Here is a 27703-nt window from a genome sequence, read left to right as displayed (position 1 = left end):
ACATCCCCTACCCACTCTAAAACCTCCTTACTCATCTGCAATCATACATTCTGTCTTACCTCTAATTCTTTCAATAATAACTCTACCATACACTTTTCCTGGTATACTCAGTAAACTTATTCCTCTATAATTTTTACAATATCTTTTGTCCCCCTTCCCTTTATATAAAGGAATTATACATGCTCTCTGCCAATCCCTAGGTACCTTCCCCTCTTTCATACATGTATTAAACAAAAATACCAACCACTCCAACACTATATTCCCCCATGCTTTTTAACATTTCTGTCATGATCCCATCATTTCCATCTGCTTTACCCCCTTTCATTCTATGTAATGCCTCACGCACCTTCCCCACACTCACATCCTGCTCTTGTTCACTCCTAAAAGATGATATATCTCCCTGGCCAGTGCATGAAATTACTGCCTCCCTTTCTTCGTCAACATTTAAAAGTTCCTCAAAATATTCCCGCCATCTACCCAATACCTCCAGCTCCCCATCTACTAACTCCTCTACTCTGTTTTTAACTGACAAATCCATTCATTCCCTAGGCTTTCTTAACTTGTTTATCTCACCCCAAAATTTTTTCTCATTTTCATCAAAATTTCGTGACAGTGCCTCTCCCACTTTATCACATGCTCTCTTTTTACACTCTCTCACCACTCTCTTCACCTTTCTTTTACTCTCCATATACTCTGCTCTTCTTACAACACTTTTGCTTTCTAAAAACCTCTCATAAGCTACCTTTTTCTCTTTTATCACACCCTTTGCTTCATCATTCCACCAATCACTCCTCTTTCCTCCTGCACCCACCCTCCTGTAGCCACATACTTCTGCCCTATATTCTAATACTGCATTTTTAAAATTATTCCAACCTTCTTCAACCCCCCTCCCCCACTACTCATACTTTTACTAGCCCACCTTTCTGCCAATAGTAGCTTATACCTCACTAAAACTTTGTCCCTTAGTTTATACACTTTAATCTCTCTCTTACTTCTTGTTGCCATTTTCCTTTTGTCCCATCTACCTCTTACTCTAACTGTAGCTACAACTAAATAATAGATCCGATATATCAGTTGCCCCTCTATAAACGTGTACATCCTGAAGCCTAACCATCAACCTTTTATCCACCAATACATAATCTAACAAATTACTTTCATTACATGCTGTATCATACCTTGTATATTTATTTATCCTCTTTTACATAAAATATGTGTTACAGTCGACCCGGAACTAACTGCGGCATTAAGTAACGGCAATTTCATCTAACAGCGCTTTTTGCCATAGAAAAAATGCCTTAACCAACGACGAAAAACTTAACCAATGACATTTGTCCGGAACATGTCCCCAGCCAATCCAAGACTCAGTGTGCCATTGTTTACAAGCTGTTGCGATCAGTTTCCACATGTGCCTCCCATACATTTTGGATTATTCCACTGTTTCTAGTGTTTGTAACTGCTAAATAAGCCACCACAGGCCCCAAGAAAGCTTCTAGAGCCAGCCCTTTGGTAAAGGATGTGGGAAACACAATAGAATTTAAGAAAAAGTTTGTAGAAAAATACGAACGTGGTGGTGGTAGAGAGTGGTAGTGATGGTGGTAGAGGGTGGTACTGGTTGTGATGGTGGTAGAGGGTGGTACTGGTTGTGATGGTGGTAGAGGGTGGTTGTGATGGTGGTAGAGGGTGGTAGTGATGGTGGTAGAGGGTGGTACTGGCTGTGATGGTGGTAGAGGATTCAATTCAATTCAATTCAATTCAAGTTTATTCTCTATAAGGGTTACAATGTGGGGTTTACAGGTTTTGGGTATTGTTGAAAATAAGAAAAAGTTTTGGAGTGAGATTAACAAGTTAAGGAAGCCTAGAGAACAAATGGATTTGTCAGTTAAAAATAGGAGAGGAGAGTTATTAAATGGAGAGTTAGAGGTATTGGGAAGATGGAGGGAATATTTTGAGGAATTGTTAAATGTTGATGAAGATAGAGAAGCTGTGATTTCGTGTATAGGGCAAGGAGGAATAACATCTTGTAGGAGTGAGGAAGAGCCAGTTGTGAGTGTGGGGGAAGTTCATGAGGCAGTGGGTAAAATGAAAGGGGGTAAGGCAGCCGGGATTGATGGGATAAAGATAGAAATGTTAAAAGCAGGTGGGGATATAGTTTTGGAGTGGTTGGTGCAATTATTTAATAAATGTATGGAAGAGGGTAAGGTACCTAGGGATTGGCAGAGAGCATGCATAGTTCCTTTGTATAAAGGCAAAGGGGACAAAAGAGAGTGCAAAAATTATAAGGGGATAAGTCTGTTGAGTATACCTGGTAAAGTATATGGTAGAGTTATTATTGAAAGAATTAAGAGTAAGACGGAGAATAGGATAGCAGATGAACAAGGAGGCTTTAGGAAAGGTAGGGGGTGTGTGGACTAGGTGTTTACAGTGAAACATATAAGTGAACAGTATTTAGATAAGGTTAAAGAGGTCTTTGTGGCATTTATGGATTTGGAAAAGGCATATGACAGGGTGGATAGGGGGCAATGTGGCAGATGTTGCAGGTGTATGGTGTAGGAGGTAGGTTAATGAAAGCAGTAAAGAGTTTTTACGAGGATAGTGAGGCTCAAGTTAGAGTATGTAGGAAAGAGGGAAATTATTTCCCCAGTAAAAGTAGGCCTTAGACAAGGATGTTTTATGTCACCGTGGTTGTTTAATATATTTACAGATGGGGTTGTAAGACATGTAAATGCGAGGGTGTTGACAAGACGCGTGGAGTTAAAAGATAAAGAATCACACATAAAGTGGGAGTTGTCACAGTTGCTCTTTGCTGATGACACTGTGCTCTTGGGAGATTCTGAAGAGAAGTTGCAGAGATTGGTGGATGAATTTGGTAGGGTGTGCAAAACAAGAAAATTAAAAGTGAATACAGGAAAGAGTAAGGTTATGAGGATAACAAAAAGATTAGGTGATGAAAGATTGGATATCAGATTGGAGGGAGAGAGTATGGAGGAGGTGAATGTATTCAGATATTTGGGAGTGGACGTGTCAGCGGATGGGTCTATGAAGGATGAGGTGAATCATAGAATTGATGAGGGGAAAAGGGTGAGTGGTGCACTTAGGAGTCTGTGGAGACAAAGAACTTTGTCCTTGGAGGCAAAGAGGGGAATGTATGAGAGTATAGTTTTACCAACGCTCTTATATGGGTGTGAAGCATGGGTGATGAATGTTGCAGCGAGGAGAAGGCTGGAGGCAGTGGAGATGTCATGTCTGAGGGCAATGTGTGGTGTGAATATAATGCAGAGAATTCGTAGCTTGGAAGTTAGGAGGAGGTGCGGGATTACCAAAACTGTTGTCCAGAGGGCTGAGGAAGGGTTGTTGAGGTGTTTCGGACATGTAGAGAGAATGGAGCGAAACAGAATGACTTCAAGAGTGTATCAGTCTGTACTGGAAGGAAGGCGGGGTAGGGGTCGGCCTAGGAAAGTTTGGAGGGAGGGGGTAAAGGAGGTTTTGTGTGTGAGGGGCTTGGACTTCCAGCAGGCGTACGTGAGCGTGTTTGACAGGAGTGAATGGAGACGAATGGTTTTTAATACTTGACGTGCTGTTGGAGTGTGAGCAAAGTAACATTTATGAAGGGGTTCAGGGAAACCGGCAGGCCGGACTTGAGTCCTGAAGATGGGAAGTACAGTGTCTGCACTCTGAAGGAGGGGTGTTAATGTTGCAGTTTAAAAACTGTAATGTAAAGCACCCTTCTGGCAAGACAGTGATGGAGTGAATGATGGTGAAAGTTTTTCTTTTTCGGGCCACCCTGCCTTGGTGAGAATCGGCCAGTGTGATAATAAAAATAAAATAAAAAATACTAATTACAGAGGGGGGCCACTAGGACACCTAGCCTGGCTATGCATTTCGAGCAGACTTAGATTAATACTTAACATTAAATCCTTACAGATTATGGTATTAAGGCTAAGTGACTACATCATAATTTGTGAGCTTAGCAATGTGAATGCTTTTGTTTTGGCACAATACAAAGTGTCTATATTGGAGTATCATAGGCAAACTTATGACTAGTTAGGATTTATTATTTTAAGATTAAGATTTCTGGGTTTATAGTCAGTGGGTGAGTGAGTGTAATTGTGAATCACCAGGTGGTTATCATGTAGTTAGTTGTCGGCGTGGATCAGGGAGATGTTTTCTAACTGTAGTTTTGAAAGTGATGAATGTATCTGCAGTTCTAGAGTTTTCAAGTAGGGTGTTCCAGATTTTAGGTCCTTTGAAATACACTGAATTTTTGTAAAGGTTTAGTTGAACATGGGGAATATCATAGAGATGTTTGTGTCTGGTGTTATGCCTGTGGACCCTGTCACAACTATCAAGAAAGTGTTTTAGGTCAAGGTTAATATTGGAACTTAAGGTCCTGTAGATATAGATTGCAGAGTAGTAAGTGTGGATGTTCTGAACAGGGAGTAAGTTTAGATCTATGAAGAGCGGGGGGGGGGGGGGGGGGGGGGGGGTGTTGCCAGGGATGGGATTTAGTGATTATTCTTACTGCGGCTTTTTGTTGGGTTATTATTGGCTTTAGGTGTGTTGCTGCAGTTGAACCCCAAGCACAGATAGCATAGGTGAGGTATGGATATATAAGTGAATGGTATAGTGTGAGAAGGGCAGTTTGTGGCACGTAGTATCGTATCTTGGAGAGGATCCCCACCATTTTGGATACTTTTTTTGTTATGTGTTGGATATGGGTGCTGAAATTTAGGTTGTTGTCGAGGTATAGGCCAAGGAATTTGCCCTCATTATGTCTGGCAATTAGAGTGTTGTCGGTCTTAATGTTAAGTTGCGCAACACCTGCTCTGCTACCAAACATAATATAGTAGGTTTTGCCAGTGTTAAGTGTAAGTTTATTGGCTGTCATCCAAGTCGATATTTTGAGCAGCTCCTCGTTAACAATGGTGTCGAGGGTGGCAAGATTAGGGTGGGAGATGACATAAGTCGTGTCGTCAGCAAAGAGAATGGGCTTCAGGTGTTGGGATATGTTTGGAAGATCACTGATGTAAATGAGGAAGAGCAGGGGTCCAAGGACACTTCCCTGCGGAACTCCAGTATCAAGTGGCCGTATTGATAAGGCTGTGTCTTTAATGGTGACATACTGATACCTATTAGAAAGGTAGGATTTAAAACATGCAAGTGCATGGCCTCTTATACCATAGTGGTCAAGTTTGTGGAGTAGGATGCCGTAGTCTACTGTGTCAAACGCTTTTCTTAGGTCAATAAAAATTCCTAGCGGGTATTCCTTATTTTCCAATGCTGTGTAAAGCAGGTCTAGCATTTTTATAATTGCATCATTAGTGCTTTTATTTTTCCTGAATCCAAATTGGCAGGGGTTGAGTATGTTTTGTGACGTTATAAATGAATATAGGATGGTACTGGTTGTGATGGTGGTAGAGGGTGGTACTGGTTGTGATGGTGGTAGAGGGTGGTACTGGTTGTGATGGTGGTAGAGGGTGGTAGTGATGGTGGCAGTGATGGTGGTAGAGGGTGGTACTGGCTGTGATGGTGGCAGAGGGTGGTACTGGCTGTGATGGTGGTAGAGGGTGGTACTGGCTGTGATGGTGGTAGAGGGTGGTACTGGCTGTGATGGTGGTAGAGGGTGGTAGTGATGGTGGTAGCGATGGTGGTAGATTGTGGTACTGGTTGTGATGGTGGTAGAGGGTGGTACTGGTTGTGATGGTGGTAGAGGGTGGTACTGGTTGTGATGGTGGTAGAGGGTGGTACTGGTTGTGATGGTGGTAGAGGGTGGTACTGGCTGTGATGGTGGTAGAGGGTGATACTGGTTGTGATGGTGGAAGAGGGTGGTCCAGTGATTCTCAAGCTGGTCCTAGTGGCATTAAAAAACCAAGAAGGGAGGTAATCCCACCAAAGGACTTGGTACCTGAAGTCTTTATGGAAGGGGATTCTCCTTCCAAGCAATAGACAATCCTGAATTTCCCCTGCTGCTGGCACATCACTCATCAACAACTCCACAATAAAGGTACAGTATGTGACATTTAATTATTGTTTATTTTGCATGTCCCATTCCTTTCCATATAAGGAAATGTATATTTCATGTAAAAAAAAAAAAATCAGACTTTGGGGTGTCAGGCACGGATTAATTCTATTTCCATTATTTCTTGTGGGGAAAATTAACTCGACCAACGGCAATTTCAACCAAAGGCAAGCCCTCTGGAATGGATTAATGCCGTTGGTTGAGGGTCCACTGTACTTATTACCAAACCTCTTTCTACACATAGCTCAATTAAAGGCTCTCCATTTTCATTTACCCCTGGCACCCAAAATTTACCTACTACTCCATCCACAACATGTTTACCCACTTTAGCATTGAAATCCCCAACTACAAGTACTCTCACACTTGGTTCAAAACTCCCCACACACTCACTCAACAATTCCCAAAACCTCTCTCTCTCTCTCTCTCTCCTCTACACTTCTCTCTTCTCCAGGTGCATATACGCTTACTATAACCCACTTTTCACATCCTTTATTTTACTCCACATAATCCTTGAATTAATACATTTATACCCCCCTCTTTTCCCGTCACAGCTTATCCTTCAACATTATTGCTACTCCTTCTTTAGCTCTAACTCTATTTGAAAACCCTGACCTAATCCCATTTACTTCTCTCCACTGAAACCCTCCCACCCCCTTCAGATCTGTTTCACTTAAAGCCAGGACATCAGTTTCTTTTCATTCACAGCATCGACAATCATCTCTTTCTTATCATTCGCACAACATCCACGCATATTCAGATATCCCACCCTGACAATTTTCTTTTTCTTTTTAGTAATCTTTACAGGAAAAGTGGTTACTAGCCCATTGTTCCCAGCATTTTAGTTGACTTTTACAACACACATGGTTTACGGAGGAAAGATTCTTATTCCACTTCCCCATGGATATAAAAGGAAATGTAATAAGAACAAGAATTATTAAGATAAAATCAAAGAAAACTCAGATGAGTGTGTATAAATAAACGTGTACATGTATGTGTAGTGTGACCTAAGTTTAAGTAGAAGTAGCAAAACGTATTTGTAATCTTGCATATTTATGAGACAGACAAAAGACACCAGCAATCCTACCATCATGTAAAACAATTACAGGCTCTCATTTTAAACCCACTTGGCAGGATGGTAGTACCTCCCTGGGTGGTTGCTGTCTACCAACCTACTACCTATAAAGGGATTACTGGTGTGGATGTTACAACCTGGCCAATTGTAAATTGTCTTTTATGTGAGTGTGTTATGCAGTAAAATGTTTAAGTGACACTTTAACCCTCTGACTGTCGTTGTCGTATATATACATTGTATGAGCCAGTGTTTTTGACATATTAATACGCCAAAATTCTAGCGGCTTCAAATCAAGCGGGAGAAAGCTGGTAGGCCCACATGTGAGAGAATGGGTCTGTGCGGTCAGTGTGCGCAGTATAAAAAAATCCTGCAGCACACAGTGCACAATGAAAAAAAAAAACTCCGACCATGTTTTTGGATTAAAACGCCAAATTTGAGGTGTATTTTCATATACAGTGGACCCCCGCATAGCGACCTTAATCCGTGCAAGAGGGCTGGCTGTTATGCGAAATGTTCGCTATGTGAATGAATTTTCCCCATAAGAAATAATGGAAATCAAATTAATCCGTGCAAGACACCCAAAAGTTTGAAAAAAAAAATTTTACCACATGAAATATACATTTTCCTACACACAAAGAGAAGGATACATGCACAATAGTAGAGTAGTACATGCACAATATATATTGTGCATGTACTACTCTACTAAATGAAGAATAAATGACACTTACCTTTATTGAAGATGCAGCAATGACTGATGAGACACTGTGTCCTGGGAGTGCCTTTTCCTCCTGAGTACTGTAGGTCCTGTTTGGTATTTTCTTCCAGAACAGGCCTTATCACACTGAGTATGTCACTACGATTCTTAAATCTCTCAAACCAACCTTTGCTGGCTCTAAATTCACCAATATGAGCACTAGTTCCAGGCATTTTCCCTGTTCACCTGGGTGTTAGTCGACTGGTGTGGGTTGCATCCTGGGAGACAAGATTAAGGACCCCAATGGAAATAAGTTAGACAGTCTTCGATGACACTGACTTTTTTGGGCTATCCTGGGTGGCAAATCCTCTGGGGTTAATTGTTTCTTGGTATTCTCAATAAGCCACACCAACAACGGTGCTACAGCAGCAGCAGCAGCAGCTGACGATGTTACAGCAGCAGCAGACGATGCTACAGCAGCAGCAGCAGCAGACGATGCTACAGCAGCAACAGACGATGCTACAGCAGCAGCAGACGATGCTACAGCAGCAACTGACGATGTTACAGCAGCAGCAGACGATGCTACAGCAGCAGCAGCAGCAGACGATGCTACAGCAGCAGCAGCAGCTGACGGTGGTACAGCAGCAACAGACGATGCTACAGCAGCAACAGACGATGCTACAGCAGCAGCAGACGATGCTACAGCAGCAGCAGATGATGCTACAGCAGCAGCAGACGGTACTACAGCAGCAGGAGCAGCTGACGGTGGTACAGCAGCAGCAGCTGACAGTGCAGCAGCAGCTGACGGTGATACAGCAGCAGCAGCAGCTGTACCACCAATAGTAGCGATGGTTGATTGGGGTTTATTATACAACCTGGCCAGCTCGGAGACACGCACTCCACTTTCATACTTATCAATGATCTTTTTCTTCATCTCCATAGTAATTCTCACCCTTATTGCTGTAGGGTTGGCACTAGAAGCTTTCTTGGGGCCCATGGTCACTTATTTTCCAGAAAAAAATCACCAAAAACACTGTAATAATACAAAATGTTCCGATTGTATGCTTGGATGTTACCGCAGAGGCTGGCTGGTAAACAATGCCACCCGCGGAACATGTGAGCGTGGCTCAGGCCGCACATTGGACGCGTCTCGGACGAAGGCCGCTGAGCGGGTTTTTGGGCGCTATGCGGGGCAAAATTTTAGCGATCAAAGCGTCCGCTATGCGGATTGTCCGCTATGCGGATTGTCCGCTATGCAAGGCGTCCGTTATGCGGGGGTCCACTGTAGTATTTATGGTTGCATTCTTGTTTTCTTCGTCTCATTTGATAGAATGGAAAATATATTACAGAAATAGAGATGATTTTGATTGATTTCACAATGAAAAGTACCTTGAAACTGGGTTCAAAGTAGCGGAAATGTTCGATTTTTGCCGATGTTCAAGAGTAAACAATAAACCATCCAATAAGTGTCCAACTGGCCAGTCTAACATGCAGTCACGAATGGGTTGACATTATTTATACAATTATTACAATAATGCAGTAGTCTGCACAACAGTAAATCTATTTTTTTGTGTGAATAAAGAGGGGCCTGGAGATGTGATTAATGAACAGAGAAAATGTTATTTTAGTGCCAGGAATGTCTGCATTGTTTATTCTGGACCCTATTTTGCAATCAGCATTTTTTTAATTTGTGTGAAACTGGTCAAATTGCCAATTTCTGACCACTTTATTAGGTAATTGAAGTAAGTAAATAGGCAATTTCTTGTACTCAATTGATAGAACAAATAGAGCTCTGAAGAAATAGCTATGAGTTTGGTCGACTGGAACAATGGAATTGGCTGAAAATAGGGCTCAAAGTGAGCAAAACTGCCGATGTGTATGTATCGCTGAGATCACTAATTTTGCAAGAGCATAATTCCATAAGTTTTTTTTTATCAAATTTCGTACTTGTGGCGTCAATACCATCAGGAAAAGATTCTCTATCATTTCATAAGAAAAAATAATTTTTTTTTTTTTTAATATTTTGCAACACAGAGAGACACTTCAGGATTTGGGGTCTTGACAGTCAAAGGGTTAAAAGAACAGGAGAATATGGAAACATATTTAGTAGTTCAGTATCAAATCCAATCAATGTGAAACTGAAATTATGAGTAAGCACTTACCCAGATTAAACAGTGTAATTCACTTTCATTTATGGTAATTCTATAAGCATTGTGCAAGAATTTATAGTATCTTTATTTAATATCAGCCATCACTGTGAATAACCATACAATTAAACCTCAGAAATTCTGGCTAAAATCTGCTGAGCAAAATAATGTTATCTCTAGCCATCACAATCACCATTACTGGCTGCTCAGTCTCCTGTTAGTCTGTTAAACCAAGAGCTTACTTTTATTCTGTAAGAATCATCATGCACAAGTCAACTGTCATTTGTTTTGATGCATGTTGTGGGTAAAACCCTGCATGTGTGTGTTCCCCCTACTGCCCCCCTTTCTCTCTTTCATTCTCATTCTCTCTCATTCATTCTTATTCTTATTTTTTTTCTCTCTCTCAAGCTGACACCACAATGATTTCACATAGTCACAACTCCCTCCTCCCATAAAAGCCATGCTTTAGTTGCTCTATAGTAGCATTTAGGCAATGGGTGGAGTGGTTTGCAAATGTACAATACTGCTGTCATTTTTAAATACAGTGGACACAATTCTCAAGAGGCCAGGTGTGAAACTGTGTATTTTTGTGGTGTTTGCCTGGGAGGCAATGAGTTGCATGAATGTGTCTTTCTTCAGTTTTACTGCCACCACCCCAACCTTTCCCACCAGTGCCTCCTCAAGTATTGTTATTTACCAGAGCAGGATTCCTGGATATGTGATGGCATTAGCAGTCTTGTATAATACATTCTTGCCCACAATATATTAGCATGAGTCAGCTATTAATCCTTTTTGTTATGTAGTGGTAACTGTTCAATAGTTTTCTTTTATACCCAGCTTGTTTGCTCCTTACTTATCACTTGAAGCTGCCATTCAGCCATGGTTTGTTGTCCTTTCTGGCCTAGCACAGTCTTGATAGGTAATGCCCCCTCCTTTTCATTTTTTCCTTAATAGCCATCTGCCAAAGCAGGATGACCCGAAAAAAAAAGAAAAACAATCACCATCACTCATTCAGTTGCTGTCTTTACAGTAGTTTTCTGATCACATTCAGATTACTGTCCAAATGCAACATCCCTATCCCTCTTCCAAAGTGCAGGCACTGCCCTTCTCATCTCAAAGGATCAAATTCAGATAACCAGTTTCCCTTAATCTCTTTGTGAAAGTTACCTTGCTCTGTTATCATTAAATATTTCTTATTTACAGTGCTGTAGTTATCTGTTGACAACTTTAATACCCTAATACAACAACCAAGTTATTTCATGATGAAAAGTAGCACACCATATACAGTAGTGAGTAAATTAATTGGAACACAAGTAAATTTTGTGATTATCTCATATCTTAGTCACTGGCTTAATTAATGTAGTTCGGGTTCTTTTCTTTTTAGAAATGTCTGCTACTGACTTCTGGCCACCATCCAGCTGTGGTGTTACTCTGCGACTCACGTCAGTGCTACAATAGCTGTTAGTCTATAAGGCTATTCCTGCGAGTGTGCTCCATGAGTGAATATGGTTTGATCAAATTCTCCCCCTCAGCTCATGATCAGTGCTGAAATTTATGATGGATGTTACATCTAGAAAGCATGCAAGTATTGTAGCCCGTAGAAAACATGCTGATTTAATTATCAGACAGATTGCTAAAAATTTTAACCTTGCAAAGTAGATCAGATTCTGAAGAGAGCTGATTACACTGGCAATTGTGGAGTGCTGCATCGAGGAAGATGTGGAAGAAAATGCAAGACAACACCTCATGATGACAAGGTTATCATTAGAAATAGTGTGAAGAATCCCCCAAAAAACAACAAAGATCTATAGAGAGATTTGGCTTCAGCTGGTGTCAATGTTGATTCTTCAACTATCTGACGAAAGCTCCTTGAAGCTGGTAGAACTGGCAGAAAGCCAGTAAAGAAACAAGTATTGACTGCTGCTATGAAGAAAAAATGGCTGCGGTGGGCACTCAATCATAAGGGATGGACAACAGATGAATGGGGAAAAGTTATATTTTCAGATGATACACATTTTGAAGTACATGAGTACAGCTCAGCGGTAGCTAGACAAAGCAAATGCAAACCTCTTCAGAACTGACACATTCAACAAGCACCAAAACAACCACTTAAGAATATATTTTGGGGTAGTTTTACTGCTAAAGGCCCTGGACAGGTTATTATTGTTGAGGGAACGATAAACAGTGACAAATACAAGGCAATCCTGGCAACTCATTTGCTTCCCATTGTGGACAGAGACTTTCCTGATGGAGAAAGCACTTTCTAGCAGGATCATTCTCTATGCCACATTTCCAGAAAAATGCTGACATTCTTTGAAGAGAGTGAGCTAACCGTTCTAAATTGGCCTGGAAGCTCCTGACCTCAAACCAATTGAGAATCTATGGGCAGCAACGAAATGCATGATCATGGAGAAGCTAACTGCTGCTGTTATTAGGACCTGGTACTATGATGAAGAACTTGCCAGAATGTGTTCAACATTGGTCGATTCTATGCTAAAGCATGTAGTAATGTTTATAAAAGTAAAGGGTAGTCATATCTCTTATTAAATCAATTATCTGCTATATCATTGCTGTGTATTAATCAAATAAACATCAACTTTCCAAATAAATGTCTTATGTCATCACTGTCCCAATCAATATGCACATTACTGTATGTTATTTTTTTAATTTTACTACCCAGGTGCCTTGTATAAATTACGAGAATTTTATTCTTAATGATCATATCCTATGAAGACGAAGTGACCAGGAGAAGAAAATACATTTATCATCAACCGTTCCCACACTATCTTTCCAAACAAAGACATTATGATCCAATGATTACCCACAGGCATTGTACTTAACAAAACTCAAGTCTGGTTAACAAGCTCCCCAGAATTCTTTGTTAATTTTGCTTGCTGATGTAGAAGTGTTTGAAGATGGTTATACAGCTCAACTGAGCAGTACTCATTTGTGAGTCATTTGTTTGGTTAATCAGCTGACACTACTCATACACTTCACTAAAAAAAAAAAAATTCTCATTTATAAAGGTGACAGGTAAGAAATTTATTCTACTTTAAATTGCTTGTTCTTTTGCTTGCTGATAAGATAGTGACTGGAGATGGTTATGTGACTTCTGGGTAGTAGAAAGCTGATAGTTCTGTTTATGTTTTATCAACTAACGGCTGTGGGTTGGTTGCCTGTTGAGGTTAAGAGGGCCCCTACAGCATACTCCATATTGAGCCAGAGCCAACAGCTAGTTTTCCCCAGGCCATAAAAATCTCTGAACAGAAATGTTTTCATGCCTGAGCCACCTCTTTAAAAATTTTACTGTGGATAAACTCAGGCAAAACCACATACTGTACTAATAATTTTTAATATAAATATTAAAAGCATTCTATTGAAAATACACTACACAGGCAAAAACTATGAGAAGTTTTACTGTATTCTACAATGGATAAATTACAAGAGCATATCTTATTTTACATTACAGCTGTTCTTGATTGTTTACATAAGTGTGTGGAGAGTGTTGCTGTGACCGTATGGGACTAAGGTGAATGGTTGCAGCTCTTGTGATGATGTGGATGTAGAGTTGTCAGCAGTTGATAGTTGTACCAGAGTGCTTAAATATTTTGTAATGCATCTATGATTTGTTTTACCCTACAGCATTGACCTTTAAGGGGAACTTAGCACTTACTCAGCGCGAATGAAAAATTTTGTCAAAAAATTCACAAATTGAATTAATCTTATAAAAAAAATAGCTTAACTCTCTGGCAACACAATGGTACCAGAATCATTGTTCTATGACATTCCTACAAGGAATTATGGTCATTTAAAACACCTAGGGTGACGTCACCACCCGCGGCAGGTGTGCTCACCTGTCCTCAATTTTCATTTTTTTTTCCGTTTTTTTTTCGTGTATTTATTGTATTATTCTTTCTAAGATAATAATTGATGATTTGGTATCATAATACAGTGGGTGGGACTTATCCGTAGAGTTCCAACCAACCAGGAACCTCCCGACACCATTTTGCTGACGTCATGGAAAATTCCAGTCTCGGGGTGGCCGGGGAATATGCTTGAATATAACGCTATTATAGCTTCTACGGCTTATTTATCTATCCAATTGATCTAATATGACATAATAAACAATATAAATAACAAAGAAATATGGTAAATACTCCAGAATGAATAATATATGGCATATTCCCAGAGCGCTCCCTCGGGAATAATAGATTCCCATCCTCAGGGAGGGGCTTCCATTCTCCTTCTTTCACTCCAGGGTCCTTATATTAAAGAAAACGAACATGGGGTAACTATGATATACACTCGTAATGCTGAGAAAAATGCTATTTTCTCGAAAAAAAAAAAATCGGTGGTCCGGCTGTTTCGCGGATTATCTCGGAAGTAAGTTATTCACATATATGAGCCAGTAAATTCGTTAATAATAGCAGGAATGTAATGAAATTCACAGAGAACATAAAGGAAAGATTGTTTTACAAAGTTATGGAGGCCTCATTGAGATATCATAATTTGTTTTTGATTTTTGTGAGGGCAAAAGTCAAGATATTTGGCTGAATGTCAAAAGCATACAAACTTTATTTTTTTAAGAATAAAGAAAGGATAAATTACAGTTTGGACTCCATTGGAAATACAGTTTAGCATTGTTTTATGCGTAGATAATGCCAAAACAGCTTCTCCAAGTCCCATTACGAAATTACTGTTCAATATGTATGATTATTAGTGAATAATTTTTTTCTCAGTTGTTTTTTGAGCTATCTTATTGAAACTTGGTCACATTACTATTGAAAGGTGCTTCTTTACGTACAAAAAAAATGAAAGAAATCGAACAAAAAATAAAAAAGTTCATGTGTTAACGTCAGGTCACAATCTGCACTACTCATACTGCACAAGCTCTTACTTTCTTCTCACTGTTTCTAACTACAGTATACAGATTGTGGGTTCTCTTGGATCAATACTACAGCCAGTGTGAATCACACATGCACAACCTCAGAGCACATAAATAATTAACATTTTCTTAAATACAGTCAGAAATTCACCCTTGTTCTTCTTGGCACCTTCAACACAAACTAGTACTGTTTTTCTCTTGGGGTGATGAAAATATCCAGAATCATCTTATAAACAAAGAAAGAGTAAGATATGTGACACTCAAGAAAGAAACTATAGGTAGTGTGGGTGATAGTCTCTCTCCAAAAACTGAAGCCTTAAGCCAACTTGAGTCAGATGGGAAAAATCCCACAGCACAGACTACCCAATTCTGCACATAACTTGATGATTCAATGCTTATGAAACATATTATCAATGCTTTTCAAACAAAATGCAAAAAAAAAAAAAAATGTTTACTGTACATTTACTTCATCTGTATTTCTTCCTTCCAACCTGACCTATAGTCCTTCAGTCGCATTACTTAAGTTTACCCTCATAATCTTATGCCCTTGTGTGTTTGCTTTAAACATACTAAACTTGTCAGCCACGTTTTGCAAATTCTCTTCTATATTTCCCATTAGCACTGAGTCATCTGCAAAAAAGTGACTGTAACTTACACATCTAAATTACATTTGCTATCTATTGAAACCACACCTCTTGTTGATATTAACATTCATTTCTTATACAATCCCATCCACAAACACATTAAACAATCACAGTGGCTTCACACACCCTTGTCTAAGATTCACTTTCACTGGAAAAGCCTCTCCTTTCCTACATACCCTAACCTGAGTCTCATTCCTCATGAAAACACTTTAAAACTTTTAACAACTTACTGGTACTGTAGCAACATGAGCCATATTGCGACACTATCAATAAACAGTTCCTTTTATACAGGCTCCAACTCCAAGCCAGCAAAAAAACATGGTCACACTGTCCTTACACCCTGAAACCTCTGTCTGCCTAACAGTAAAAATAGGTACTACACCTGTGTGTTAACTAACTGTTGTGGGTTGCATCCAGGGGAAACATTTTATGCAAACTTGTAAGAAAAACTAGTTCCTGGTGGAAGCGTTCAAATGTTGGATAAAAAGGGGAAATAAACTTTTGATTTGTGTACTATGGTGTCTCTAGTGATGTTAAACAAAGAAAACCTTTCCCATATCTAAGTAATACAGGCACTCGCTGGAGGTTTTTCATTGCAAACACTTGTTCTACACAACCCCATTCCTTTCTAAATCTACTCTATTTCTCTGCATTTACATGTTTTATCTTTCCCATCATCTTTTCAGTAATAATTCAGCCAATTTACTTACCAAACTCAGAAGATTAATTCCCTATCTTCCCTTCTTTCATACATATATACATGACCAAATGTGCCAAACTTACCATATGCTTTCAGCATTCAGTAATAATATTATTCCCATCCCTGCTTATTCTTGTTTTTTCTCTCTTAACTTACTTAATACATCAGTATATATAACATAAAGCAATTATTACTTCATTACTATTACATCATTTAATACTGCTACTGTTTCAGAGATTTAGATTTGGGAAAATTTTATAAACTTGCAGTCAACAATGCAAGGCAAATTTTCCAAAGTTGCTATAAGCAGTGTTTATGTCACAGTATTACTTGATGACCTAACAATATTTCTTTCAATGATGGTCAACAGGTTTCTGAAAAAAACATATCTTTTACCCATACTGTGTGCATTTGCCAATGACAAAAATTATGTTATGAATAAGTTAAATGTACACACTAACATTAAATTACATCCAGTTGAATAAACATACTTGACTTAAGAAACAGCCTACCATAAAACTCAACACAATACATTTCCCTTGGACTGTATTACCAGTACTAAGACTGTTCACTACACTCTACATTATGTACCATGTTAACTTGAGCATATTAAGTACATGCATACTAATAAATGCAAGTGCTGCCCTGTGTAATTATGCTGTAAGGAGATATTATTAAATTGGCAAATTAAAATGCTTCCCATTTGGATGCCACCATGCACTTCAGTTCAATATACATAATGTATAACTGTTCGGCTAATTTTATGACAGGCATCATGTAATGCCTCTTCAAACACCCAACATCTACTTGAAAGTACAAGTCATTCTGGAGGTTGTAAAAGCTAGTTAATTTACATGAGTTTTCTTTAAAAATATCAAATAAATAAATTAAAGCTGACTTTGAAATTTTGCTTTTACATAATCTGGTGAAAAAGAGTGGTCAACCCCCAGAGTACTGGCCTCTGAAGCATAAATAATACTGAAAGATAACACTCACCCTCTCATGTGCTTGCTGTGGCATGTCTTGAGAGAACATCTGACTCTCATCACCTATAGTGCCTTTAACCATGGGCAAACCACTTAGGGCCTCACCACCAAACCACTGAAATGCAGAAAATAATACTCTTACGATCAATGCAACATAGTATAGTGAATACTAAAGTTAATCCACTTTCTTGACTGATAATGCAGAATGATGAGAAAAGATGAAATGGTCAAATTTGGTAAACCTCTTAATCCTTTCAGGGTTTCCGACGTACTAGTACGGCTTATGCACCAGGATTATTGACGTACTAGTACATGTAAATTCTAGCACCTTCAAATCTAGTGAGAGAAAGCTGGTAGGCTTATGTTTGAAAGAATGGGTCTATGTGGTCAGTGTACACAGTATAAAAAAAAATCCTGCAGCACACAGTGCGTAATGAGAAAAAAAAACTATGTGTTTTTGGTTTAAAGCAGCAACTTTGCACTGTATTTTCGTATGGTATTTATGGTTGTATTGTAGTTTTCCTGGTCTCATTTTATGAAATGGAAGACATATTACAGAAATTGAGATGATTTTGATTGGTTTCACAATGAAAAGTACCTTGAAATTGAGCTCAAAGTAGCAGATATGTTCGATTTTTGCCAAAGTTCAAAAGTAAACAAATCATGCCAAGCGTCCAATATACGTCAACTGGTGATTCTAATATTCTTTCACAAGTGCGCTGATATTATTTATACCAATTCTACACGAATGCAGTAGTCTGCATAACATAAATCTTCTATTTTTTGTGAGAATAAAAATTCGAAGTGGAAAGCAAAAGAAATGTAAGAGGGGCCTGGGGACATGACTAATGAATAGAGGAAATGTTATTTTAGTGCCAGGAATGTCTGTCTTGTTTATTCTGGACCCTATTTGGAAATTGGCATCTTTTGAAAATTGTGTGAAATTGGCAAAATTGCTAATTTCTGACCACTTTATTGGTTAGTAGAAATCGGTAAATGGGTGGTTTCTTGTACTCATGTCAGCATAGTTGCTGATCCCTGTATTCCCTGTATTATATAGCATAGCATATTAGTATCATCCCTGTGCTTTAGACACGAGATCCCTCGTAAGCCTTTGGCTTTGTGTGACGTCATAGGCATACACATGGGCAGTGATCCCTTTGTCCCGCTCTCACTCGGCGGCAGACCTACAAGACGTGAACAGGCTTGGCACCGGGCTCCATCTCTCATCTCAGTCTGACAATATATCTACCATCCTACAAGTGTGTCTACATTCAACCTGTGATATCTCCATTCAAGAACCCTTACGACACTCATTCGATAGAAAAAATGGAGTTCTAGTGAAATAGTTATGATTTTTGTTGGCTAGAAAACTGGAATTGGCCAAAAATAGGGCTCAAAGTGGGCGAAATCGCCAATGCATAAACATCACCAAGACTGCTAACTTCACGAGAGCATAATTCCGTAAATTTTCCATCAAATTTCATACTTTTGGTGTCATTATGATCGGGAAAAGATTCTCTATCTTTTCATAAGAAAACAAATTTTTCTTTCCAAAAGTTTTTCAACCCTGAGAACAAGTTTAGGAGAGGGCCTCTCGACCCTGAAAGGGTTAACTGTTTCATAAACAATATTACGCAGGTAATGCCTATGTGTCTGACGTTTGAAGTTGTAGGAGACCTAAACAGTTGTGCTGACATTAAAAATATTGTCAGTTGGCACATTCAAAGGCCAAAAAAAAATTGTGTACTAGTGCATAAGAATATAAGAAAGTAGGTGCACAGCAGCAGGCCTACTCGTCCATGTTAGGCAAGTCCAACTCAACACCCATCCATGTATTTGCCCAACCTATTTTTAAAGCTACCTAATGTTTTCACTCCTGACACTAGTCAGGAGTTTGTTCCATTCATCCACAACTCATATTAGGAAAGCACTGGTTTGGTAACAGAGTACAGAAGAGTGGAACAAACTCCCGAGTAGTGTCACTGAAGCAAAAACCTTAGGTAGCTTTAAAAATAGGATGAACAAGCACATCACTGGTGACCTGTACTTTGCTCTGTGACTCAGTGGTGACCTGTACTTTGCTCTGTGAAGAGTTGTCTAGTGTGCTCTCTGTGAATCTGAACCATGATGTCCTCTCTTGAGCAACTCTACCAGCAGCTTAAGGAGGAACTGAGGGTGGCTAAGCTTGATATACAGTGAGTGAGGAAAACAAGAGGATTTGTATTAATCCTCCTGTTGTGAATCCTCAAGCCAAGAAAGGAACCTGAACAGTGGCTGGAAAGCATGGGACAAAGTTAAGGATCAAGAGGACAGATGGAGAGGTAGAAACAACAAAGATCCAGGAAACTGTTGTGGAAACATAACAGTTTCCTATGAATGTGAGTTGACTACTGGGAACATCATGATGAACGACACCAAGGAAAGTAAAAACATTGTTCTTGTAGGGGATAGCCAAATTAGGTACATGGATAGGGCCTTCTGCTTGAAAGATAGGAGTAGGAGGCATAGGGTTTGCTTTCATGGGACTGGGATGGAGGATATTGTTAGCCAGCTTGACAACATCATGAATAGTAATGGGATCAGTACTATTATCTGCCTCAGTGCTAGAGGCAATGAAGTAGGCAAGCATAGTAGTGAGAATTTAGTTAAAAGGTACAGGACAGCAATAGACATAATTAGGAAGAAGGGTGGGGGGGGGGCACCCTGTTATATGTGGCATTTTGCCAAGAAGGGGTGCTGAAAATAAATGGTTATCCAGAGTAATTGGTATTAATTGTTGGCTGGACAAACACTAAGGATAATGCAGTACCATTCATTGACAACTGGGACCAATTCTACGGTAGAAATGACATGTATGCCATGGATAGGGTTCATTTATCCAGGATAGGTGTGGGTTTTCTTGTTAGCTCAGTTGAGGGTTCATTAGGACTTTAAACTAGGATTAGTTAGTGGGTTTAGGAATGGAAAATAATGAGTGTGGATATACTGACTTAGGCTTTGATATTATGAATCTTAATAATAACAATCATGGAGTAACACTGGATAATGATGATTACAGAAATTGTGTAAAAGTAAAGGTGAATAGGAAAAAGGTGCAGAAGAAAAAACATATGAATGTATTTTATGTTAACAGTTAAAGTGCAAGAAATAATATTAATTAATTATGTTCGGTAGTGTGTGCTGGGAATTTTGATGTCATTGCAATAACTGAAACATGGTATAATTTAATGAGTTGGGATATGGTTGCCGAGTGTCATATTCAAGGGTTTAAGTTGTTCCATGCGGACAGATATAACGGGAAAGGGGGTGGAGTTGCATTATATGTATGAGGAAATAAAAATTGTTGCATAAAAACTGGTATCAAAATAGATGGATTAGTAACAGAATCTATTTGGGTACAGTTTCTAGAAGGTCAAGAAAAACTAAATCTAAGTGTAATATACAGTGGTCCCTCAATAATCGTCCGGGTTGATAGTCGTCCTTTTCGGAAATCGTCGCGTTATTCTCATCCAAACAAATGGTCGGTTTACTCGCTAATCATCCTTCGTCCGGGACGTGTACTCATGCTCTGAGCCACCTTGGCCTCTCTTCCCAGCCAGTGTGCCATTGTTTACCAGTGAGCAACAGTCCCCTCACTTGTTCATAAGAAATATTTCATAATAATAGTCCCGGGGACTCAAAGAGTTGTTTTCCAGGGTACTTAAAGAATGCTAGATGGAACTTAGTCAGCCATTAGCGAGAGTGTTTAACCCTTTGAGGGTTTCGGACGTACTAGTACGGCTTACGACCCAGGGTTTTTGACGTACTAGTACGCCTAAATTCTAGCGCCCTCAAATCTAGTGGGAGAAAGCTGGTAGGCCTTCATATGAAAGAATGGGTCTATGTGGTCAGTGTGCACAGTCTAAAAAAAATCCTGCAGTACACAGTGCATAATGAGAAAAAAAAAACTTTGACCATTTTTTTGGAATAAAACAGCGACTTTGCACTGTATTTTCGTATGGTATTTATTGTTGTATTCTAGTTTTCTTGGTCTCATTTTATAGAATGGAAGACATATTACAGAAATTGAGATGATTTTGACTGATTTTACAATGAAGGGTACTTTGAAATTGAGCTCAAAGTAGCAGAAATGTTCGATTTTTACCAAATTTCAAAAGTAAACAAATCGTGCCAAGCGTGCAATACACGTCAACTGGTGAGTCTAATATTCTTTCACAAGTGCACCAATAATATTTATACCATTTTTTACACTAATGCAGTAGTCTGCATAACAGTAAATCTTATATTTTTTGTGAGAATAAAAATTCAAAGTGGAAAGCAAAAGAATATAAGAGGGGCCTTGAGACGTGACTAATGACCAGAGGAAATGTCATTTTAGTGCCAGGAATGTCTTTCTTGTTTATTCTGGACCCTATTCGGAAATTGGCATCTTTTGAAATTTGTGTGAAATTGGCAAAATTGCTAAATTCTGACCACTGTACTGGATAGTTGAATTTCATAAATGGGTGGTTTCTTGCACCCATTCGATAGAAAAAATGGAGTTCTAGCGAAATATTCATGTTTTTTGTCGACTAGTACAGTGGAATTGGCCGAAAATGGGGCTCAAAGTGGGCAAAATCGCCGATGCGTAAACATCGCCGAGACCGCTAACTTTGCGAGAGCATAATTCCGTAAGTTTTCCATCAAATTTCAAACTTTTGGTGTCCTTATGATCGGGAAAAGATTCTCTATCTTTTCATAAGAGAAAATAATTTTTTTTTTTTAAATTTGGCCGACCCTGAGAACGAGTTTCGGAGAGGGCCTGTCAACCCTCAAAGGGTTAATGGGTCCATCCTTACTGGTGTTGTGCCAGAGATGTGGAAGACAGCTAATGTAGTTCCTATATTCAAATCAGGGGATCAGTCTGTTCCATCAAATTACCATCCAATAAGCCTGACGTCTATAGTAGGCAAATTATTAAAACCAATTATAGCTGATATTGTTTTAATCATCTTGAAGAGCATAATTTGATTAATGAATCTCAGCATGGGTTCACGAGAGGTCATTCCTGCCTGACAAATTTACTGACGTCCTTCAATAAAACGGTGGCATCGGCTAACGCCAAAACCAGATAGTGGCATGTTTTTGCATCAAAATATTGGCTCAGCTAACGCCCAAGAACTTGGTTAAGGACATTCATCCCGAACGTGTCCGTGCAGCCTGAGCCCATGTAAAGCCAGTGTGCCATTGTTTACAAGCCAGGGAGGACGATTCCACGTGTACATGGGATATATTTTGTATTATTCCATTGTTTTTAGTGCTTGTAACTGGTAAATAAGCCACCATGAGCCCAAAGAAAGCTTCTAGTGCCAGCCCTGTGGTAAAGAAGGAAAGAAGCACAATAGAAATCAAGAAAAAACTCGTAACAAAATACCAAAGTGGAGGAAGAAGAGAGACGGGAGAATGTGCCTTATGCAGAGATTCAGTGATTCTACAATATGTATGATACTAAAGCAGCAGGTATCGATAAAGGCTACAGTGTCAGCCAGCGATAAAGTGTAGAATTAACGGTGTAACAAGTAAGTTAAGCGAGTAAGCGACAGAAAAACGACACGAAAGTATTTATAAATTAAGTATTTTATAAATTAAAATGTAAATATTTCTTATTTATAAATTACATACATTAAGTGTGAACAGTGGTGGTGGGTTCTGCTGGTGCCTCCACCACTATGTACAGCTTCTCTCAGTGGCCCTTATAAACCCAACAACAACACTTCCAGCACTTACTCCTCACATACATTATGAAATATTCATTTTAGAGTATATCATGTTATATGTTATTAATATTGTTTATGTCATATTAGATGAATTGTGATAGATAAATAAGCCGTAGAGATGATATTAGCATCATATTGAAGCATAATAAACTTGTCTCCCTCTCGCCTCCTGTCTTCCATACACCAACAAGAGTCAATAAAGGTAAGTGTGATGTTAAATGTTCATTTATCCATTTTATTCGTGCATTATATTTATTTGTCATTGTTTTCTGTATGTATATCTATATTTAATCTTTAAACCTTAAACTGTCCAAACGTAGATCTACGTTCACTCGCGTGGCGCTCCGAATATTTTGAAAAATAAAAAAAAAAAAAATTTTCTTTTAAAATGAAGAGCACATTTTTCTACATGTTACAGGATTAAAAAAAAAATTAGGGTCAGTACTTACCGAGATATAAGACTGTGAAGTTGACTCTGGATGCTCACCTCTTGGCCACATCGACTCCTGCCGCTTGCAGAAGTGTTGCCGATATACCTTTTTTCCTCGTTTTTATTTTAATTTATATAATTTTTATGTTCTGATAATTACAATTTATAATAGTTCTTGTAATTTCATAGCCAGTCTTTGTTCTGACACTAATATTAGGTGAAAATAAATGGTATAAAATACCGATACAATGGAAACATAAACACATATGCAGTTTAATGTGATCCATTATTGACAACGTTTTGCCCACACAGTGGGCTTTTTCAGGTCACACACAGATCTACCTGGGGTGGAAGGTACGGGAGTATTTATAGTCAGGTTCAGAATGTTGAGGTCAGGTGGAGAATGCTGCATCTGATGATCTACTGGGTGGGGTTATAGAGTCTTGGGTAACTTGGCAGGGGTATTGGACAAGTTGTGAGTAGACCTTCTGCAGTGTTCTATGTTCTTATGTGGCAGTGTTCTATGTTCTTATGTGGAAGAATGCACTATAATTGAACAAGTATTTTCTAAACTCCACTATCCTCGTCACTTCATCAGAGACTGCAGACGGCGGGCATTAAACATCTTCAACACACCCAGAGAAGACACTACCGAGAAGAGATACACAGTCCTCCCCACCAACTCCATTGCCAAACATGTTTCCAACATCTTTTCCAATACATCATTCCAAGTATCTGCCTCCACAACCACAACCATCAAGGACATCACCAGTAGTAGACAGGACAAGCTTCCATCCTCTGCAGGGGTATACATAATCCCTTGTAATGACTGTAACAAATTATACGTGGGCAAAACATCAAGAGACCTCCTGTTATGAGGCTATAGGACCCAACATGTATTTATAAGTAACAGTTACTCTGGAATACCTAATTATATTGAATTGATGGGGACTCAGTTCTAAATGTCATAAGGGCTGATCACTCTTAGGACTGAGAGGCAGCTGGGTCAAGCCTTTTTCTCAATATAATAGGTTATACTATACACACACAAATACACAATTTAAAAAAGTAGTTTATAAAGTTGTATTTCTTTTTGTAAAAGTAAAATTAAGGTGTGGTAGAATTGTGGTAACAAGAGAATTGTGCTTGGCAACAGTCTTTTGTTTTGGTGGGAGGAGTTTAGCTAGGCTCCTCCCTATCCCTCTCTCTCTCTCTCTCTGTTTGTTGACATGGCAGGACCTCTGGGTCCTTCTTCTATCTTCTTTGGGGCATTATGTGTGCTCCAGGGGTGAGTTTTTATAACTTAAGTTGTGGCCACCATACCCAGGGTGACTAAAGTGTGTCAAAACACTGGTTAGCCCAGAGTTAGTCAAGGAGAGAGAAGGACAAAATTGTTGGGATACACCATGTGGAGAACAGCTATGGAGTGTGTAGATCTTTGTTTTGAAAATGTGAGCCTGTAATTGTATATTCTGTACATATCTATTGAGAATACAGTTATATTTTTATAGTAGTAGTTTACATAACCTGTGAAGAGGGCTGGTGAAAGGGTATCAGAGACACTCAAGATGATCAGCCATGATGTAAGTATTACCCCTAGACAGATAAGGCCATTAAGTAAAAAGCTACCCCACACTAGAACATGTAGTGAGAACCTTACTATCAAAGTAATAAGGGACAAACCAACGTAACATGGGAGCTTGACCGGGAGAGTTATTTGACTGCTAAAATAACTCAAAACATTCTTTGAACTATATGTGCTGGTATGGGGTAACAACAGTTGCATGTTTCTGGTAGAAGATTTACCTAGGTGGTGTCAGTGGAAGTGTTGTTTTCATATATTAGTTTACAGGTTTTTTTTCTCCTAAGGTGGGAGAAAGGTTGAGCAACACATTTTTGTTGTGGTTATGGTAAGTGCTATGTGCATAGTTTACATTCAATTTGTGTTATTTTATGTGCCTGTGGGAAAACTTTGTCCACTGATACTGTAAGAGGGAAGCAAGTGTTTAAGGATAAAACTATGTCAGAAGATGAGTCTTTAAACCTTTTAGGCTTCATCAGTAAACATGCCTGGTAACAGTGAACATGAGGGATCACCTACCCCAGGTGTTACAGAAATGGAATGGATGAGACTGAAATTAGCTGTGCTAGAGGCTGAAATGAAATTAATGAAAGCTAAAGAGGAAGAGCGTCAAAGGTTAGGAGGTTCAGAACAAGAGCCTGAGCAGTACTTTAACATAACTAAAGCTGCAAATTTTGTCCCTAAGTTTACAGAGTGACCCAGATAGATATTTTTCTTTTTTTGAGAAGACTGCTTTGGAGCAAGGATGACCCAAACAGAAGTGGGCTACCCTAGTTCGCACACAACTTGTGGGTAAAGGATTCCAGAGAGTAGAGACTCTGGAGGGGCAAAAATTTTCTAATTATGATAAGATTAAAGAGGAAGTATTGCTTGCCTACCAAATGATACCTGAGAAATATAGACAAAAGTTCAGAAATAAAAAATTTCGGGATGGGCAGACCTTAACTGAGTTTGGGAATGAGAAACTGTTCCTTTTTAAGAAATGGGTTTGTTCTAAAGGGGGGAGTGCTCTCAAGCGCTCTCAAGAAAAATTCGAAAATTTATGAAAATGAGTTATTCATATAGAAAAATAGCTTAACTCTTTGGCAACACAATGGTACAAGAATCAATGTTCTACAACGTTTCTACAAGAAATTATAGTCATTTATATCAGGTATGGTGGCGGCGATGTAGGTAGCGCGTCTGTTCTCAACCTATGTATTTTTTGGAATTTTTTCCTTGTTTTTTATTTGCTTTTTCTTTGCATTATTCTTTCTAATATAATAATTGATTATTTGGCATCATATAAGAGTAGTTGGAGCTTATCAATAGACGTCTAGCCTATCGGGAAGCACCTAGGTACACTCGGCAGTGATCCCTCTCCAGAGAGTGCCAGGTGAAATCACTTCATTATTACGCTTATATCAGCTTATATATTAACTATACGGCTTATTTATCTATCAGAATTGATCTAATATGATATAATAATCACTGTAAATAACAAACAAACATGTTATATACTCTAGACTGAATAAAATAGGCCATAATATAGCGAGAGTCCACCAGCAATATTTCGATATAAAAAAGTTACTCCTCGTCTCCATGTTGTATTGTTTGGTCTGTGAGTGAGAGAAAACGATGTTTTGAAGAGGATAACTGCACTAGAACATCAGTTTACTAAGAAATACACCGAAACAAACGCAATTTTCGCGAAAAAAGAAAATTTTTTTTTTGACGGTAGGCCTACCGGCGTTCTAGGCCTATATCTCGGAAGTAACTTATTCACTTATTTCGCGGACCTCAACCATTATTAATGATTGTATTGAAATGATTTTCACAGACAATATAAAACAAAGTGTGTTTTAATTTTTAACGATGGATTTTTTGGAATATCTCAAATATTTTTGATTTTGTGGGGGGTAAAAGGCAGATATTTTGGTGAATGCCAAAAATTCTGTCAAATGTATTTTTTTTTACCATGATAATAAGATATATTAGATGAAATGGCAACGTAAAAAATTCGTGCTAGTTGTATTCTAACAGTTGGGAATGTCGGAAGTGCCACTCGTAGTGCCAATTTGTCAGGGGATGCTGCCATATATCAAAATTATGTTAATATTTTTTTCTATGTTGTTTGTTGGCCAATCATACTGAAACTTTGTCACATTAAACTATATATGCACCTCTAAAAGTACACCAAAAATAAAATAAATCGGTTGAAAACAAAAAAAAAAAAAAATATAATCCCACACTCCCCCCTAAAGGAGTTAATAAAGACTACAACAAATTAGTAGATCTGATGGTTCATGAGGAATTGTACAATACAATCCCTGCTGACCTAAGAGAATATTTGGAGGACAAAAACCCAGATAATCTTTCAGAAGCACTGGATCTAGGTGACCGATTCTTGGCTCGCAGGGAATTGGTAAGTAAAAACAGTCATGCTCCTTCTGAAAATTTCCCCACTCGTTCTAAACCTTATTCCAAGTCCTATGGTCATAAAGGTAAGTGGGACAGGAATTTTCTGAGACAAATGAAGGCTGAGGCACCCTCTAAAATAGAAAGAAAAGGTAAGTCAGCTGGAGCTCAAAGTTTACCTAGACAATCAGATAATTTTTCAGGTCCTCGAGTAAACAGTACCAGTCCTACACAAAATGGTAAAAATACCTTTAAGAGTTATGCCTGTTACTACTGTAACAAAACTGGACACACACAAAAGTTTTGCTGGTCAAGGCAGCGAGATCAGGAAAGGGAGGAACCACCCCAGGGGTGGACACACATCCAGTTGCCTGTATTTGGTCTTCAAAGC

The 27703-nt window shown here is 38.9% G+C and overlaps 1 protein-coding gene across 8 annotated transcripts in view; it reads right to left on the bottom strand.

Moving 5' to 3' along the window:
* LOC128685720 (GDNF-inducible zinc finger protein 1) overlaps nucleotides 1-27703 on the bottom strand; it is a 464801-nt gene that overhangs the window by 253561 nt on the left and 183537 nt on the right. For all 8 annotated transcript variants that reach the window (XM_070088044.1, XM_070088050.1, XM_070088046.1 and 5 more), the window contains one exon: nucleotides 17155-17259. In XM_070088044.1, coding sequence (XP_069944145.1) covers nucleotides 17155-17259 — 105 coding nt within the window. The remainder of the gene's footprint in view (nucleotides 1-17154; nucleotides 17260-27703) is intronic.

This window comes from Cherax quadricarinatus, chromosome 23, assembly GCF_038502225.1.
Source record: "Cherax quadricarinatus isolate ZL_2023a chromosome 23, ASM3850222v1, whole genome shotgun sequence".
Taxonomy (NCBI): domain Eukaryota; kingdom Metazoa; phylum Arthropoda; class Malacostraca; order Decapoda; family Parastacidae; genus Cherax; species Cherax quadricarinatus.
Note: the sequence above shows the minus strand (reverse complement) of the source record. Positions and strands in the feature narration are given on the sequence as shown.